Source organism: Passer domesticus, chromosome 7, assembly GCF_036417665.1.
Source record: "Passer domesticus isolate bPasDom1 chromosome 7, bPasDom1.hap1, whole genome shotgun sequence".
NCBI lineage: Eukaryota > Metazoa > Chordata > Aves > Passeriformes > Passeridae > Passer > Passer domesticus.
In genome coordinates, this window is record NC_087480.1 from 51,131,130 (window position 1) to 51,151,573 (window position 20,444).

General features: G+C 38.5%; 1 protein-coding gene across 1 annotated transcript in view; it reads left to right on the forward strand.

The window, feature by feature from the left end:
- The window catches only part of PIGK (phosphatidylinositol glycan anchor biosynthesis class K), a 64,429-nt gene that overhangs the window by 23,353 nt on the left and 20,632 nt on the right, over positions 1–20,444 (forward strand). Inside the window, exon 10 of the mRNA XM_064428581.1 lies at positions 18,120–18,195. Within this exon, the coding sequence (XP_064284651.1) occupies positions 18,120–18,195 (76 nt within the window). The remainder of the gene's footprint in view (positions 1–18,119; positions 18,196–20,444) is intronic.

The following is a 20,444-nucleotide window of genomic DNA, read 5'->3' on the forward strand; positions in this document are numbered from 1 at the left end:
TGGCAGGGAGACTTCTCATGCCATAGATTCAAAGACGTGGTTTACATCAGTCACTCTAAATATTTTATAGTAATAATCGTTGTGTTGATTTGATGTGTCTGTTCAGTTACTAACGAGCAGCTGTGCCATGAAAACAGCTTCTCCAGTTGTCGTTCTTGAGGGTGCTTCCAGCAACACTGGAAGCTGTGGAAAGGTCATGGATGAGGACACATTTCCAGTTGGTGGTGGAGGGTGGGAGAAAAAAAAGTAGTTTTTATATATAGTTGTACATGTTCTGCAAACAGAGGAATTCCATTCTGGTCACAAAATTCTGATTATATTGCACTATTGAGGTTTTGTGCAAACATAATTATTTCTTTAACACTATGGGAGAGTATGCATGAGCCAGTTTGTAAATTCTGTGCCATATTATAACTGTTCTTAAATTCAGATAATAGTAAATATAAAGCATTTAAAATTACAGTGCAGTTCTTAAAAGATTATCATTATCACTGCATTGAATTTTGTGTAGGTTTTTTGTGAGTTTTATGGATGAAAATAATAGATGCAAAGGATGTCTGAAAATAATAGTTATTGGTAGTTTGATGTGGTATTTATTTATGGTAGTACATCAGTGAGGAAGTACTTAGTTAAGTTTTTAGATAGCCTAGGTAATTGTTTCTAACCAGGTTCTGACTGTTTCTTTCTGCTTTCTCTTGGTGTAAAATGAAGTCCTTTATGAGATACGTTGGGACTGGAAAGAAACAGTGGGGGGCGGGGATGCTCATTTTACCTCTTGGTAATTATATCATAAAATGCAGCTATGGAAGAGACCTAATTGCTGTGTGACTATTGCCTGTATCTTGCTGTGAGCATAAGAGAAAGCTGTAAAAATTGTGGCTGATACAAATATCATTGGAAAGGAGATCCCACCTACTGAGGAAATCCAACCATCTTTAATGTGCCAAATGAATATGCAGCCATCACATGGTAACAAACTGAAGTCTCAGTAAAACTAGGGTAATGCAAATTGAAACAGGGAATAATTAATGTATTAATGCCTTTTATGCCTACTGTGCTCATCTAGTAATCAGATTATTTTGTTAAATGTAATTAGAATTGTAAAAAGAATAATTATGTAATAAAGCTAACTTCACCAGAAATTTGAATAGAAAAAAAATTGCTGAAATGAAGTGAAGCAAATTGTAGATTATTTATTTTCACCTGTCCTTGTAAAATAGAAGTGTAATTTTTAGGTATGCTTCTTCCATACGGAATTGAAAAAAGTTACTAGGAGAGGAGTGAATCAGGAAATCAATATAATCAGAAATAAGAGCAATATGCAGGTTAGTCATCTACTAAAACAAAAAAAAAGTGTGCTTCTGATTATAAAACCTGAAATTAAGGCAAATTTCCATAACCATAATAAAAGACAAAAAGATGAATTATTACTGTCAAGGCAAATGGATATTGAATGCAACCCATCCCCAAAGTAATACAAAATCATTTTTGGAGTTGAATTCTGCAGAACAGTAATTTTCTTAGCTTGGAAAGCCTTTTTCTTTTTCCTCATGTTTTTGATACTGCTTAAGAAAATGACACTATTAAAGGTAATTAATTGTAGCAAGGGTTGTTTCAATATCCCACTCTGCTGAACTGGATCAAACTGTCTCCAGCATGGCCCTGCCTGTAAACATTACAAGTCAGGGGCCAGGTTCAGGTAATTATCTTGGAGTAAAACTTCAGTCCAGTAATGCTACTTTTGCCCTTTGTTTAGGGAGTGAAGTAGTTAATCTCTTTATTGCCAAAAGTTTGGTGTGGGTTTATTTTTTTTTTAATGTTCAGTCCTGTATGGTCATTTAATTTTGTGTCATTTAATCAGCTCAGTCTGATTGAATGGCTGTGTGTATTACTTTTGGTGAGTAAGGTGGTAAATTCTCCTGAAAGGTTATTCCTATCTGGAGCAGAAAAAGATAACCTTGTCCTGTAGAAAATATCAAGAGTGCATCTCCTTTGCATTAATGCAAGGGAAAGCAAACCTTTAAGACCAAATCCACATTGAAAAATTTAGCCCTAAATTTAAATATTCTTGGAAAAATAGATTTAAACTAGACTCTTAGGGAAGAGTGTTGTTTGGAAATGGCTCAAACCTTTGCATACATGTCATGTGTTTGTTGACATATACAGTTTGTTTCCTGTAGGTTACAGATCAACTTGGTAACAGACTGTGTGCTGATCTTAAGAAATACTGGATTAATGTGACCAGAAGGATTTTTTTTCTGTGACAGGAAGATTTGGAATGATGCTAATCCATAGTGGAAATGCAGTAAATAACACAGTTCTCATCTAGTTTAGTTGTGTCCTGCTTAGCCTATATGAAACAGCAGTGATTACTTTTCTTTCAAGAAGTTTCTACGCAAGGTCTTCTGTTGCTCAAGCATTGCTATTTTTAAAAATTGGCTTTATCTTCAACTGCACAATATGCAGATTGAAAGGAAGAAAGAAATGTACTCAGACATTTAAAAACAAACAAACCAACCCCCTAAAAACTCCCACTTTAATTGCTAGTTTTCAGAATATAGCAAAACTTACAATTTTTTCATTTGCTCTTGTGAAATACCAGGATTCTCATCTGGTACAGTATCCAGCACCTTAGTCAAAGAGCTATTGTTATAGAGCAGATAAGATTTTAAAAAAAGTCATTGGATTTGATGAAAACCTGTATGAACATTGAGGGGAAAAAAGCCAAAGTTACCATAGCAACCACCAGTGCTTTAGAAAATAGCTGAGTAAAAAGAGCAGAAATGTAACAGAAAATATGAGGGCCATTTCATAAAGCATTAAAAATAAAAATGGAATTTAAGGCAAATATTATTACTGCTCAGCTTTTATCTTAGAAATCCCTGATAAGCAGCAGCTTGTCTTTATTTAAATACAGGACTAGTGTTGATAAAGTTTTAGTGTTTAGTCCCCATTAGACCCTATTAAGGAGATACTTTTGTGAATTTGATTAAAAATGATTGAAAGTTTTATGAGTCGTTGTTTGTTGGGGTTTTTTTCGTACCTTTATTTTTTCCCCTTTTCAAATGGTTTTCTGAGCAACTGCAGTCTTAATCTATGCAGAACAGTGGGCTCTGAAAATGTCGTTTATGGTACAAACATGACCAAAAGTCCTACTGATAAATGTGGGCCCACAGTGACACTACTGTCAGTTCCCCATCACCACACAGCACGACCCTTCAGGACAGGAGTAGCAAAGGCAGCTTTAAAATTCATAGACAAAAATTTCAGGAAACAGTTACATTGGTAAGTTTAGGGGTGTGAGCTGCCCATTAATAGCACCTTTACTTAAAATAAGAGGTACAGTCTTACAATTCTTTGTATCTGAACCTATATTGTGATATCAGTGATTAACTTTAAGGCTGAGCTTTCATACTTCTTTTGGTTTTTTTTGTCTTTCTGAATGGAGTCAGCATTCTGCACTGCATTTGTATTGGGTAAGAAGTCTGGTGTTTTGCCTATATATTGCTTCATAGTTGTGCAGGATTAGATTTTATGTGGGTGAGCATCAAATGTTCATGGGATAAAATGGCAAGCATCTTTTCTTTCCCAATTACTGTGTAGCTGTTGTCTTAAATTTGATCTTAGTCCTCATAGAGCAAAATGCCCCATGTTGCAACTGTAACCAAATAAGAAAACGATGAAAAAACCACTTTAATATTCTGTCCTGGAAAACCGCTCCATATGAGGATTGAAACAATCTAAAAGTTTGAGTACGAAAAGGAAAACAACAAACACTTTATGCTTTCTTTGTAATACAGTCTGATTCAATTCTTGCCTTCTCTTCAAAGGACTGTGTTGTTGTGTGCTTGGCTGCAGCACAGTTATCCTCTCCCATTGTTAGAAGAGTGTAGTAGGAGATGGTACTTAACTGTCCTAGACAGAGCTGTAGCCTGGGGCTTTGCGTGCGTGTCACAGCAGTTCTTACTGGCATCTGTTTCTTTTGGAAAAAAAAGGCATTGTTTCTGAGCAAACAGATTTTGGTTATTTTATAAACCACTGTGAAACAGAAGTATTTTCCTCTCGTCTTATGTGGAAGTTTATGGAAGGGTAAAAAGTCTTGCATCATTCCCCAAAGTCTTCCTGTGAATCCAAATGAAACATTTGTGATGAGCTCCATATTGTAAAGTGGGTACAGCGTCTTTTCTCCTCTGCTGTAACTCTGTCAGAGTTACAAATATACATCTGTATGGAAGAGAGAATTCAAACTGGTTAAGATGAAATAATGAAATTATGAGTTTTGTAAGAAGGAAAGGTGGTGTGAATTTCTGTAAATGCTTAAGGTCCCTTCTCTGCAAAATTCACATGGAATTTTTAGAGGCACTTTGGCACTGATCTCTTGTTTAGTTTCCTCATCTAAAAATGTTCTGTGGTGCCTCTATAGCACAACTTCTGCTCCAGATCAAATGCAACAGACTGCTTACTCCAGTGAGTTCTTCCCTAGGAATGATTAGGAAAGGGATGCAATCTGGACAAGATCAGTTTAGTGTTATGCCTTACATGGCATATTTAATTAATTCTTGTCTATTATTAGGTTGGGGTTTGACCTGATAAACTTTTCCAGTCTGGCTGGGCTTCATGTAGTAGTTTCATGCTGGGGCAGAGAATTATAAAGCAGCCAGGCAATGAGCACAGACTGTGGTGGAACATCCTGGAGCCAGACAGAGGCAGAGGTGCTTGCTCTGCTGCAGCTGGGCTGTGTCACAAGTGGTTGCTGCTGTCTGATGAGCCCTCATTCCTGCAGGGAGAACCCTTTGCACTGGGTGCCTGCCTCTGTCAGGGGTTTGATTCAAAAGTCCTGCAGGAGTCTTCCAAATCTCAGTGTGTGGCCTTATTACCACTTAACAATCTGTTCAGACTCTGGAGTTTATGTATGGTGTGATCTGACAGGGTACTGTTGACATGTACTTTGAATTTGAAACTCATAAACACCACTTTATGAAACAGTTTTCTATGACATCTGTGTAAAGTTCCTGCAGAACTTAATACAAGCAAAATAAGTATTGTTGTCTTGCATTTGTTGTGCTGTCTTTTTATAGATATGTGGGAACTTAGCAGTGTGGTGCTATTAGTGGGTTGTGGAGGCTTGAAACATTATATTGTGAGAAAATGCAGTCTGTCACTAACTTCATGAGGTAGGAACACAACTGACTGACCTCTATTTTGGTATATGAAACTGAACCCCACTAGGTGGTGCAAGTAAATAAACCACCTTGCAAAATACTTCTCTCCAGATGAATAAACTTGGGGAAAGTGTGTCTTTCACCAAATTAAAATATATTATTTGATTGTTTACTTGGGTTTTTTTCATTTGTGGTTTTGTACAGCAGTTATTAAAATTTAATATTTAATGCTGTCCTAGTCTGGTCTTTTTCACATAACAGCCTTCCTACGAGCTGACTGAGGCATTTCTAGGCTTGGCATCTACTTAGAGTATTCCTGCTCAGGATCTCTCTTGTTGCAGTTCATCCTATGCATTTTATCCTATATTTCCCTTTGGGTTTACATTTACAGAGCTTTATAGCTCTGCTGTGTACATGCAGTCAAAACTATTTGTTTGTTCAAAGAAAAGATTTCAAACAGTAAATTACAGTAAGGTACTGCCAGTTTACAGTGGAGTGAATAAGGTTCCAGTAGAAAATAATTTTGACATACCATGTGTGTGGTTAGTCTGTAAGGGTTAATGTGTATGTCAAAAAGATCAGTACTTCTATTATGTTTTATTTAGAAACAAACAGAAAACCACAAAACGAAACTCCAGATCTTCATTGTACTTTTTCATTGTACTCCTGAGGTGACTATAATATAACCTTTCCAGTTCATGTTGTGCTTGGCTATGCCATTGTCTTAAATTCAGTCTATATAACCTTTCAATATCCTCCACCCTCCACTGAAAACACCTCTTGTGCAATGGTGGTTTTACTGAAGATGCAATGGCCCACACATGGTCAACATATTTTTATAGCCATAAGATCAGTAGCAAAAGTTTTTGAATAACAAGAAACCGCACATTTTTGAGATAAGTGGAAGACCCCAGGAATTTCTACCTGTGGAGAGCCATCAGCACTCCCATGTTCTTGTCAGTAATCGTGTTTTAGCAGAGTTTGCATGGCTTCCCTGTGGCCTGCAGGGCTAATTTTCTGAGCACCTAGGGTATAGCTCTTGCGGGAAGGCAGCGACGCTGCAGTGCTGAGCAGAGGCTGTGGGTGCCAAGGGGCAGGGGCTGCAGTCAGGGGGTGAATGCTGCTCCTGCTCAGCCATCAGCCTGGCAGAGCTGCCCTTTCCTGCTGCACCTGCCCTGGTGTCTGTCTGTCTGTCTGTCCGTGTGCCAGCCGGGAGCACAGCGCATCGCTCAATGCTGCATCATCTCCTTGCAGTGCAGGACTCTGGGATGAGACACGGCTGCAGTCACTGAGCAGCTCTCTGTGAAAGTTCAGTGTAGTACTGTGCAGTGTATTTACTGAAATGGAACTGTTTCATTTCAGAGTGACTTAGGTATTCAGCAGCTGGGATGGGTGTGTTTGCTGCATTCATCCCAGGGTTGAGAAATGCAGGGTTTTGGGTTGGTGTTTTGATTAGGGGCTTTTGAGGTTGTGGTTTTTTTTTTTGTTTTTTTTTTAAAGCTTATGCCCATGAAATCTCAGTTGACCAGCAGCCATAAAGAATATGTACACTAACCACAGTCAACATGTACTCTGAGTTTTGCAGTAACATTCTATTGTACTGTATAGCCTCTACAGAGTACACATAGAAAAATTGCAACAGAGATACCAGTCTTAAAATGCAGAAAGAAAAGATTTTTTTCCTTAGTTTCCTTGGGCAGAGGACCAGCGTACTCAATTGCCATCATGCACTTTTGGCTATTACTAACTCCAAACCCAGAGCTGAACTATATGGTGGTGCGAGTAGAAGAGCATTGTGGTATGTCTATTAAAATACTTTGATATTCTTGCTGTACAAAAATCCAGTGCCAATGGTTTTGGTTACTTATATTGTAGCAGTGTATGGGAGTGCCACTTATGAGTGAGGATCCACTGTAGCTGAGCAATGAACATCTGCATATGCACACCTTACACCATGGTGTTCTCATTCAAAGTACTCTTAACAGTTTTGGTGACAGGCACATTGAACATTCATGAAAATATGAGAGAAAATGGGTGATTTAAAAAGGAAGTTTGTTTTCCATGAAATATGTAAAACAGGAAGTTAAAAGGTGCAAGACAGAATGTAAATTCTTTACTAGATTTCATATATTTGATAATGTAGAATGTAAAATTGTTTAGAATGAAATCTTTCGGCTCTTGCCTGCTTTGTGCTTCTGTTAATTTGGAGGCTTTTTCCTTAAGCATATTACTGTGTAATTGGAGTTGTTCCATTGTTTCTCTAACTGTTACTTATTCCATCTGAAGGTGTCAGAAGAGAAATCTGGCTTCATTATCTCTGCTAAATGAACTTTTAATTTTTGTCTTAGTTTCAAAGTTGCCTTTTATGCATACGTGTGTGTGTGTGGGATTGTGAAAGACCTTGCAAAAGTACTGGAGAGTTTTTTCTTTTACATAAGATGTGCTGAGAGACTGAAATTCTAAAAACTGAGTGACTGATTGGCATTGTGATCTTTTTTACTTTACACAGCCTCTTGGTGCTGATATCTACTGATAATATACATTTAACATTCAGATTTATTGATGCAATATTCTGTAGATTATAAACATTTGCAGAAAATGACTTACAAATAATGGAAGAACCTACCATAAGAATGAGACAAAGACTGAGATTACATTAAAAATACTAGGCCTCCAATCTTAGTTGAAGTTATAAATAATTTTAGTGGAAACCCTTGTGTTTGTTTAAAAAGAAACTACATGGAGCCATCCTCTGACAAAAGAGTGAACTTGCTATTCCATTCTGGTTTATTTTTGAAAGTAAAGCCAGGTGAACCCATTTGTTGTATGTACTCCACTGTCGTAAGGCAGTCTCAGAAAGTCATGGTCAGCTTAAGTTTGGGCATGAATGAATACTGAAGGTTTAATTTTAAAACTTTAAGTCACATTTTCAAAAATAACTATTTAATACTAGTCTTCATTAGACATTTTTGTTAGTGTAATAGTTTTACTAACATATTTTTACAGTCAGCTGGGTCCAGCCCATATAGGAACTTACATTTCATAGAAGTAGCTTTTGCTTTATTGCATTATAAAGAAGGTCTTTGCTTAAAAATTGCTTGGCATTTACCATGCTGCAGAATTGATATGTAAATAAATGCAAACTTTGTAAATAAATATTCCCTACTAAAATGCTTTTATCTCTTTACTCTTGCAGTAAGACAAATAAATCTGCACAGAGAATTTAAGGTAACTGAGAAGAAAGAAATGGGAGGGACATGCCTGTATCCCTCAGAGCTGTTTGTGCTCCTGCTCTAGCCTTGTCCCTGGGAGGCTGCAGAGAGAAAGGGTGCTGATAGCCTGTGGCACGCTCTGAGCTACTGCATCTGTCCCTTCCCAGCAAGAGGGGTGAGGTAATCAGGAACCTGGACTTGGCAGGTGTCTGAGATGCCAGATTTTGTGTCAAGTATTTGGATTAGAAACACCTGTGAATATTGGAAGTTTGGCTTCTCCAGCTTATTGCTTGGCTTTGCAGCTAGGAATAACTTGCAAATCCAGATATGTCTTGTGTAGGTATATTGGAATTAGTACAGCACTGAACTGAACACAAGGACATAAAGTCCCTCTTTGTGTTCCTCAGGCCTCAGACCTAGTGGCTTGCCTGGGTGGGTAGGGGAGTTCCCAATTTTGTGTGCCTGTTGGGAGGCTGGCAAGTGGCATGCCCTGTGCTTGACCCAGGATAAGTATGATTTGCTGCTTCTGCATTTGTTCCTGGGATTACTTAAATTGTATGGGCTTAAAGGCTATAAATTTTGTAAAGTCACTGAACTTCATATAGAACACTAGTTAATATACACTAGTCTGTGGTGGACAGGAGACAAGTCTATTTTGGTTCTAATACTGTGAAATAAGTGAGGACAGAAAGGCAGCCCAAAAAATACTAATATGAAGAAAAGGATGACTGCTTTAAGGGATCAAACATTAATAGATTCTTTGTTCAACATCAGCAGATTCAGTAACCAGCAGTACCTTGGCCTCAGAGAATATAATGTCTAAATGTTTGTACTTGAACTGGAGGTTTCATCTGCCATTAACAAGAACAAACAAACCAGAATGCAGACAAAAATAGTGCACAAGTCATCTATAAATAAAAGAAAATCATGGTCCCAGAGATGACAAAGAGATTGATAAAAAGCTTAAGAGCTACATATATTCTATGCAGCTTTCTATGAAGCAAATCCCTTCTAAAGTGGTTAGCAATATATTGTTACATAGGTACATGCATTGACAGGAGAATAAAGCATTTCTTGCTGGCTGACTGGAGTGCTACTCACTTCTGTCTGCTGTGACCACTCTTAGGACCCTTAGAGTTGGCTACAGAGAAGAACAGCACTGGTGAAAAAGGGGAAAACAGTTGATTAAATTTTGTAGTACTGTGTTCTGCAATTCTTGGTGTATCTTGGTTGTCTGCATTATGGAAATGTGTTACTGATCATGTTGTAGCAAAAAAGATCAAAAGCAACATCTAGTATTCAGGAGAGACATGATTGCACAGTAAACCATTTCTCAAAAGCCCAGAACTGTAATTTTTATGATTAATTTTCTGAGCACCTAGGGTATAGCATGCTTCAAGAAAATCTGGCTCTATTACTGGTACCAGTGTATGCTCCTTTATACACTTGTGGATAGAAGTACAGTTGGTGCCTTCCCTTGTAGCATCCTGTCCATAGGGGCTGGGATCTGGCAGGAGGATCAGCAGCCGTGCTGTAAAGGACCTGGAGGTGGTGATGGGCACCAGTGCCATCACCATCAATAAATAAGACAAGCTGCCTTCTCAGCTCCACGAGGAGCAGTCTGATCAGCAGATTGAGCAATACTGTTGTAATTTCTCTTTGATACTGCTGAAGCCCTTCCTGAAACTGTGTCTGGCATTTGGCCTTCCCCTTCAATAAAGATTTTGAGAGACGTTGCCAAGATGGTCAGGGCTGAGGGCACACATCCTGTGAGAGAGCTGGTTGAGAGATTTGGGCTTGCTTGCCCTTCAAAGGCAGAAATGTAGCAGCAGGCTGCAGCTGTTTGGAATGCAGTCACAGAGGTGGTTAAGGTAAACTCTTCTTGTGGCAGCAAGAGGCATTGGCTGTAGGTTGTGGCTTGGGAGGTTCAGGCTGTGCATGAGGAGAAATGTTTGCAAAGAAGGGTGAGTTAGCATGTGGAGGTTGTGAAGATTCAGCTGGGCAAAGCCATGGCTGACCTGACCTCATGTTGGGAGGCTGAACTGGATGGTCTCTGAAAGTACCTTAGACACAAGACTTCTGTAATTCTGTGTGGTTACCTCCCTTAGTGGACTGGAGTAAAGGGTCAAAAAAGCAAAATGGGAAGCTTGAAATGAAAGGGGGTAAGGTAAAAGGTCTGAGGATGGTTTTGGACAGAGAACTGGCAGAGTACACTGCTACTCTGACAGATTTGTGTACTGAACTAAGAATCTCATGAGAAATTACAGCTGGATAGAACATTATGTGACTCTTGAACTGAAAAAATAGAAATATATACTGTAGCTGTAGAAATATTGGGACTTAAAATATGTGTATTATGGGGTTTTTAGAAGGTGCTTATTGAAGAGTGTAACAATACAAACCAATACAGATACATTGTTTAATTTGAATATGTGCAGGAAGGAACAGTAGTATTAAACACAAAATCAACTTTGCTATAAAGACTAATTGTGGCCACTAAATAATGGAACTGCTATCCTGGCACGTTCCCAGGTTAATTCTTTGATTTAAAAACATCTTCCTACTGATTTTCCTGACTTGCAGTGCACTGGCAGGTGGTGTTGAATTGGTCTACATAAAGATCAGGCATTGTGGATAAACTTTCAGTTGTGAAAAATGAACCAGTGTGCTTTATCCAGTTGAAGGTATAATTCCAACATGTACTGGTAGCAGTATTTAAACTGGATGTGGTGGCATGGGAGGATTTGGACTTTGTTCTTTGAGATTCCTGTGAAATTCATTCATAGGTTTCCAGACACAGAGTGATAATTAATAACCTGTGTGGTTTTTAACTACTCTTGGAAACATTTCCCATGCAATTAGGAGGGAATGGATTCAAGGGGCAAATTTGCAGCTTTGGTTCTTAAGGGCAACATATACACACTTCAAATTGGATCAAACATTTGCGCAGTGAGGTGGGCAATGTTCTCTTTTGACTGATCTGAAGCATCAGTAGAAGATCCTCTGATATTGCTGGACTTGTCTTTATAAACATGGCCCAAGTTTGGGAAATTTGACACTTGTATTCTTTTTTTCCCCCACAAAACCTGCCTGTTGTGAGAATGAATTAGCATTAAGCCATGAGCACCTACTTTTAGCTGTGGACTCAAATGGTGATTTTCAGTGATAGAGGAGAGACTTAGTGAGTCTTTTTATCTCCAACTTTTGATTAGCATTTTGTGCTTCAGCAGCATCATCGTGTGGAATTTTTAAATTAATTCAAAAGAGATTTTCTAATTTACCTAAAATGTGGAATAGTTGAGATAACAAAATGAAGCCCTATAGGTCATGTGGTTTCCAGTAGCAGGAAAGTCAGTTCTGCTTACTTAAGCTAATATTCTTTTTAATTCCTTCCCTCTGTCTTGCCTCAGAATAAAAATAGGAGCAGGCAGAACAGAGAATCCCTTCAGCAACATTTTTTTGACAAAAGTCATTGGCTAGAAAAGAGGAGACAATACTGGTCAGCCTGTGTTAAAACACACTTTAGATTTCTATTACCTCTGTTTAGGATCTTAGGAGGGCTAAGAATATGTGGCTTGACAAAGGTTAATCACCTGAAATTCTTCACATAAGAAATTGTGTGGATCACAGAAGGACAGAGGAAACATTTGTTTCAGTCAATTTTTATTCTGTTTTTATTCTGTGTCTGGCAGACTCTGGGAACACCAGCAGACCTTTTTGTGATCAGGTCCAAGAAAAAGTGCTGTGCACTCACAGACTTCAGGTATTTTTTAAACTCCAGGAATAACTCTGTGTGACTAGTTTGGGTCAAAATCTTTCACATTTATTTGAAAATAAATGAGCAGATTACAGAAAGTATTTTGCATTTCTGAACTGCAAGATGTTTTTTCTGCTTTATTCCACAGGAATATCTCTCTGTAAAGGCCAGCAAGCTGAAGTGGTTAATTTTACTTCACAATGCAAGTCAGTAGCATCCTTCTTCAAAAAATTATAAAACTGATTTTGTTTAACACTGATTTAGTTTTTCATCACATCAAAGATATTTTTTCTGTCAATTTATTTGTTTCCTTTATCTTCATATTCTATTGTTCATTTTTGTACAATCTTCCTTTGAAGGCGTCTTTGATAGTCTGCCATCTGCAAGCGTTACTGAGTCACAGCATTTGCAGAAGAGAATCTTGGCTGTGCCTGTGAAATGCCTGTACATTTCCACCACAGCTCCCCCCTCTCCTCATCTCTGGATGTGCAGCAGTGGTTTTCCCATCCAAAGGTGCTCAGACTGCACAGCAGTGAAGGGCAGAGATGAGTGTTAGTGTTGTGAGACAGCCCTGCAAGGTCAGCCCCCAGCTGCTCAGCGTTCAAAGCCCAGGACTAGGGTAGTGAAGGAAGTGGTTTGCATTTTAGATCTTTGCAGGGAGACATCCACACTGACCTGAGCAAAGGTTGCAGCAACAAAATGTACACTGAGTTTTGACCCTTTAACTAAAGAAACTGCCAGGAAGGAGACGCTGTGAGGAAGTTCCCTGGAATGATGATGCTCTCAAGTATTTGCTTCTCTTATTTGTGACTATCCATGTGGTAAACATTTGTGTGGACAAATCTGGCATTCTCTTATAAAGAGGAAAAAAACATTGATGAGCATACTCTTGAGAGAAGAGCAGAGTGAAGTATGATCCCACCTTTTCAAGCACTGGTGTTTTCCATGTATCTTAGTGCTTCTGTTGTTTAAACATACCCAATTCTTAAATATGTATGAAGTTAGGATTTAACAGATAGATCAAGTACCTGGCATCAATCCAAGGTCTAATTCTTAATCTTCTGTACTATGGATATGGTAGATAAATTTCTCAATGGCCAATTTTAAAAACTATTCACTCAAACCCGACATAGCCCATTTCAGCCTCTCTTTAATAGGAAAGCTAATAACTTTTTCTGATGTGGTGCATAAAGCTCTGGTATTTTGTTTTCTTTTTATTGCCAGATGCAAGTGTGTTCCTGTATTTACAGTCAATAAAGCTATCAGTGCTATACACAGGTTTAGATTAATAATTTCAGCCTTTCAGTCTTGGGTATCAGGTTTAGGCACTGCTGTGTTATTTGCATCCCTCGGGCTCATGCTGTCTGTCCGAGCAGCTGCAATGTTTCTGCTCAGAGCTGCTTCTACAATGGGCAATGCTGGCCCATTCCTGTATTTTCATTCACATTATTCAGAGGTCATGTCTCAAACAAGCCAGGCAGCACTTGAGTGGTACAAATTGTTTGTGTCTACAAACAGAGGAAAGAAAGATGGTGATCCCCAAACCCCTTCTGCTCATTCAGTTTTGTGTCTGATAGCCCTTTGTGCCCTGTTCACACTCTGACTGCCAGTTTGGGTAGTTTCCAAGAGAGTTGATTCCTTATTAGGACTTACCATCAAAGAACAGGAATTTCTAAAGAGATGCAGTATTACCTGTACATGGGTCATAGGTGTGAAATTCTGTGACCTTTCTGAGCCATCAAGTCTAGAGAACATATAAGAAGAAAGAAATACTAGTATTAGTCCTGCTGCCTGTTATAATCAGTGAATGTTTATATTAACTCAGAGAGCCAGGTTTTATGTTATCTAGACTTTTCTGTCTCTTAAATGTCTTAACAGCCTGTTTCTGCCATGAACAAACCAGTTAGCGATCACATGTACTTTTTCTCCCCTGTATTTTTGTAATGCTTGCAGAAGATAAAATACATCTCTGCTCAAAAGCCACTGCAGCTATTCTGTGTGGAAGACCATGAGCTGGGTTTGCACTTGTGGAAGAATGTGCCACCTCCTCATGCTCAGAATTTATTTTTCTTTAGCACACATTGACTGTCTCCCTTAAGAGCGAGCATACAAATATAAATAACAAATAAGATATTTCACCAAATATCTTGACACGTTTTACTGGATTTAGATTCACTTTCCACAGTTTCTGTTTCATGCTCACTTTCCTTCATCTAAGAGCAGTCATAGTGGCAGTATGAAAATAGCTTTTAAATTGAGTTTTTCAAGATCCTCCTCTTCTGCTATCTCTTTCTGCTTCCCACTTCTCTTCTGATTTTACAATTCTTCTTACTCTTCTCCCTGAAAATCAAGATCTCCTTATGCTTTGCATTACCAGCTGTCAGGCATGATGCCGTATATGCTGATATGCCACTGTGTTAGCTTGCTTTGCCACTGTTGGCAGCACTCTGCTGTCATGCTCAATTGAGACAGAAAGGGCTGTTTCTTACTGGAAAATTAATTCATGAAAAACTACCTTTGATTCTGTAATATAATTGTTTTGAAAGAAATTAAACATACAAAGAAAACTGTATTACAACAAATTAGTCCTTAATTTTATAAAGGTTTAAGTGTCAAATATGAATGAACTAAACACAATGAGGCCAACTAATGTAGTGAAATTACAGCCTCAAATTGCCACATGTGATTTGAGCATAAATTCCATCAGCTGAGATGGTTTTTGTATTTGGATTTTTTTCCTGACATAACTAGGTCTGAGCAAAAGGGAATGCATCCCCAGGCATCTGGAAATTATCTCTGGAAGGAGTAACCAATTTGCTTGTGTCCCTCTGTGAAAGGGAGAGACAAGGTCAGAAGAATTGTATTGGACATGATCTTTATCCTGACATGTTCTCCCCCTCCACCCTGCAAAAGAGGAGGAAGTAGAACATCCTCTTCTGTGTTGACCTGTTTCTGCCCCCTAGGCCTTTCTATCCCTGGTGCTTTTATGAAGAGGACTGCTTTTTCAGGTCATTCTGCCAGTCTAGGAGTGCTGGTGGGCTGCTATTCCTAGGGCTAAAACGAAGGAGCAGTTTTGCAGCAGGTTTCTTTCTCCTGGGTACAGGCTGCTCTGATGGGCTTTCTTTGATCCATGGCAAAACTGACCGGGGTGACCAAGATGATTTCTCCAAGACAGGATGAGGCTGCAGCTGTGTTGTGAGCCACGCTGACGTCCTGTCCTGCAGCCACGTCAGTGTCACTGTCAGTGTGGCCCCTGTCACCAGTGTGGCTCACCCCAGCTGGACAATGTCTGTGAGTGGTTCAAGGCTTAGCACCTGCCTGGAGCAGCCAACTGGGGATGCAGCCCCTGCTTTGGGGGAGAGAATTCAGCCATTTGTGAGCTCTGTCATGGGGTTTGATCTTACTGGTCCTGAGCGGTCTCTGTTCTTACAGAAATGACTGGGTAAAACACACCCTTTGTTCCCACTTGCAGGGGATTTTAGGCTTATCTGCAGGAGAGAAGAATCAAAAGTCTTTTGTAGACTTGACTGTTAGTACATCACTAAACACATATACAAAAAGTTCATGGCATTACAGCAAAAAATTTGAGAAAAACAGTTCTGAACGTCTCTTCCAAAACATCTGTGCGTGTGTGTAAACATTTTAGAGTGTGGGTATATAAATGTAGATGTTTGTTTAAATACATTAGAATGTCCACCTAACTAATCTATATCTTATAATTCATTTACATATAAAATGTTGTGTAGTTCAAGTGACTTGGGGTTTTTTTCAGAAAGTAAATTAGAAAAACAATAAAATGTCTTTCTTGATGTTCTTGATGTTGAAAGGCTTCTATCAGCATAATTTTATTTTAAATCTAATTACTTCAAAATGCTACTACTCTCCCCTTCCTCTTTTTTTTAGTTAAGCTTCCTAAGGCTTAAAATTATCTTGATAATTTTTCTTTATCTTTTTTAATCCTTTGTAATTTGAAGGAAAGTTTTTTTTTTCATGCAGTTGACAAGGAGTGTGTTTGACAGTGCAAGGGAATGGTGATTCCATCTAAACAGAAACACTGCCAAATGTACAAGGTCCTTGACACAACAGACAAACTTTTTTTTTTGTTTTGTTTCTGCTAAAATTCATTTATAGTAATTTTAGCTCCTACTTTCAGCTTCAAGTGTTTAATTTTGGGACTTGAGATACTCTTTTATTTTAAAATTCCCCCAGATTTGCAGTGTCCCTGTAAAAACTGTAGAGATAGGCATTCAAGATATTGACGAATATTGTGTTGTGTGTACAGTTGTTTCATGTCTAGAACTATGGCTAAAAAATGGGCTTAGGTAGCTGGTATCCATAAATCAAGGTGTTGTGTTAGCTAATGGGCTCCCAGCAGAACAGAAGTAATCTCCAATTCACACATCATGTTTGCCAATCAGGACCAATGACAGACAGTAGGGAGGAACTGAGTGGAAAGATTCCTTCTGCACTCTGTGGTGGAGTTGCTGAGCCCCCTCTAAGCTCTGATGGTTGCACTGGACTACAACAGCAGTGTATTTCATGGAAAGAAGTATGAATTCATCATTGTCATAATAATCCAAAAGCTCTAAAAAGCATATCGGTAAATGAGCTCTATCTGTAGACCAGCTTCAGCAGTTCAGAGCCTGCTTATTTAATTTGTCTTAAGCACATTAAACGGTTCTAGACAGGCTGCCACTATGATCTTTGAAATATTGCTGTGTTTCTTTTGTTCTCTGCTTTTAAATTTCTTATACTGTAAGACTTTCATACTCTGTTCATTACAAATTTCTGGATATTCAGACTCTTATTTGAGCTTAAAGCCTTTCAAACCACAGCAGAAATTCAGTAGTGGGAAAGGGAAGAGATGTGCACTTTGTCCTCTCCTTTTCCACAGCCTGTTGACTCCCAGTGCAGACACCAAGCCAGGAGTTTCTCACACTTACCTGGCAGCTGGTCTGCAGGTCAATGAACCCAGCAGGTATGGATCCTTTTTGACCAGAATAGGTATAAGGTTTGAGCCTGAAAAACAATGTCTGGGCCACAGTTTTGTCTGAAAATAATTCTGCATCAGCTTAGAGAAGGGCTTTGTTTTTGTAAGGATCTTTTTCCCCCCCTTCACTTCTTGTCATAGTGCTCAAATTCCTATATTCAGAACTCTTCAGAAAAACAGAGGAATGGCTGATGAAAAACTTGAGTGATACTTTGAAAATGTAGCACATGCTGTGCAGTTCCAGTAGATGAAAGCAGCATGGTTGAAGGGTTTAAAACATGCTTTCATATTAATCTACTATCATGTAAATATTCTTTTAAGACACTGCTTTTGGATTCCAATTTTTCAGCTGCAACCACAGTTTATTCAAAGTTTAAAGGGTTATGATGTATATTCTTTGGGAAGTATTGACTCTCTATATTTTTTTTTCACACTAGCTTTTTGGCGTTTTGGTAACCAGAACTACACACTGCTGTACTGGCAAATGCATGAATATTTGTGGTGTTGAACTTCTACCACATCTAAACGGGCTGTGCACTTGCAGCAAAACTGGGAAATGGTGAATAATCCCTCCTGCCTTTTGAGATGGTCATACTTGAGTTATGTTGGCAGGATTGAGTGAAGAAGCTTGTATTGTTAACAGTGCTGAATCTGCTCTGTAAATGCATAAGACTTTTTTTCCATGGGGATTTCAATCCAGCTTTCATCAGTCCTCGCTCAACTAAAACAAAATTTAAAGGTTTTCTTAAGTTTCTGCTGCTAAATTTTTTGTCTTATGTCAGGGAAAAAAAATGCACAATGTTATGAGCATTTCTGTTTACTATAAATTTGTTTTTTCACTCAACTTTATAAAAAATACATTCCATTATTGTAATACAATACAATTTTTCTCCGTCTTTAAAAAAACAGTAGCCTGAAACAGTTAATTTCATTAATTTAGTTTGGTAATCATTGTACTAACTTTGACAAACATGAACTTGAACTTACTTTCTTCCTAGGTTTCCAGAGGAGGAGTTGGCAACAGAGCCACTAAAATATGCTGAACAACTTCCTGTAGCTCAGATAATACACCAGGTAAGTCTTTCTATTTTAAAAATTCCTTTGAAAGTAAAGAACAGCTGTAATACTTAAACTGCTTTTCTAGGTCACACAGAATTAATGTCCTTGTGCTGGAAGTATGTATATACAAGATACTCTTGTTCAGATGACAACTATTAAATTATAAAATCTCATTCTGAACATGGCAATGAAAAGATGCTTGCTGTATGACATGGTTAACACTTCAGAGCTACTTGTTAAAATTGTTGTATGTCTGCTGATAGAAAAGAAAAAAAATCCATTAATTTATCTGAATTTGCATCTTGACCTAAATCATATTCCCCTTCCTGAAAAAGCAGCCAAAGTATGGAGTCATCATTGTGGAATAATTGTCATGATGAGTTGAGCAGGGAAAACAATCTCTCCTCCTAATACAATTCTGAATTAGCAGCATTTTTATTTCTGACTATAGGAGTATTATCATACTTGCTGCTTTGAACAGGGTTTTTTTGTTTGCTTTTTGTTTTGCACAATTAAAAAAAAAGGTTTCTGTTTTTCCTAGATTGTGCCTTCTAACTTTGTCTTCATTTAAACGCAATACTGTGCTATTGATTTAGGTTAAAAAATGAGGGATGATGTGGACATACAAACTGGAATTAAAGCTTTTATTGCAACATGTCTCCCCCAATTCATGGCAAGGAGGAAGAAGAGATCTTTTCTGTGCAGAAGATTCTATATTCCCTTCTTCCTCTTTCCTCAGAGATCAAGGCCTGGTTTTCAGTCCATCCTGCTGGGTAGATCAGGTACCCAGTCTGCATTCAGGTGTCTCCTCATTCTTTGCTGTCAGCCACAGAGAGCTCTGCCTGTTGTGTGGAAAAGCTTGTGGCCAAATAGCATACATAAAACCTGTGTCAGACACGGCTGGGGAGACTTAGCATCCCCCTTCTTGGGGATGCCTTAAAGGGAGGCTAAATGACCTATTCTGTTGAAGTCATTTGGAATTTTCTCAAAATAAAATAAATAATTGTTAAACTTTGTAGATGTGAGCCCTGCTTCAGGGATAAGTAATTATAGTTTTCTTAAGTCAGGGCTAAACAGGTCACATTACTGTTTTCCTAATGGTATTTTGGCTGTATGGTATCTTCCAGGTAATCAAGTATGCTCTGAAAAATTGACCTGAAATTTGGGGAAGATAATGACAATTCATGTTGAGAGACAAAATGGTGCAGTCCATTCACTGCTTTGAGATAAGGAAAATCTCCAGACTGAAAACTGGGACTTGGTACTGGTTAGAGTAGCACTAAGCCAGATAGGCAATATCAGATAAATCTGTGGTTTCAGACTCAGCTGTTTTTAAACACTTGAAGATCAACAGGAGCAAATAAAAGTCTACTAAGTCCCTTAATAGAATTTTGTAAACAACTTTTTGTGTATCAATTATTATTGTAGATCTTCCCAAATACCTTAGTCAATAAGTGTTTTAAAGCATTGAGTCTCGTGCTGCAGGCAGTGCTGGTTTTACCTTAAAGGAAACATAAACTTTATTTTAAAACCTTAAAGTGTACAAGCCTTTCCTGCAAGTTGTAAGCACAAGGGATTTTAAAACTTTTGGCTGAAATCTGCACCTTCGGGAAGAATTTCTGATGTGTTCAGAACATGGAAGATTGGAAATCAGGACCAGTTTGTATGTCAGGAACTCCCTGGTGTTGTCAGAGCTTCAAATGACCCAACAGCCTGCAAATGTCACATTTAAAATTCTGTCTTCATGCCTGACTCTCAGCATAAATGAATTAAACAGCAGAGCAGGCAGCCAGTCAATATGTTCTTAACAGTGAGAGTGAGCAATGAAACAGTTTGGGGGTTGTTTGGAATCAGTAAATAGAAAGTGCATGGAATGGCTCACCTAGAGGAAAAGCTCAAATAGGAAACAGAATTAACCTTTAAAATGGTCGAGCAGACCAAATGTCATAGCAATATTTTTACAGCATTAGGTGGGTAATAACCACGGAGTGTTCATTTGGCCACTGTGTGCTACACTGCAATAGAACATTGTGTGTGAAAGGCAAAAAGCTGGGTTTATGTGCTCTTACCTGTTTGCTGAACTTGCCACTACTACAGAGCTGGGGTCTGCACAAGGCAGCAGAGCAGACCCAACAGAACTGCAAATGTCTTGGATGCAGAGAAGCCAGATAAAGGGACCATTGTTCAGCTGTGGGGACAGGGAGTTTTTGCCCTGGCTCTGTGTGAGGCTGATGCCCCATCTGAGCCTGCAACCAGGTGAGCAT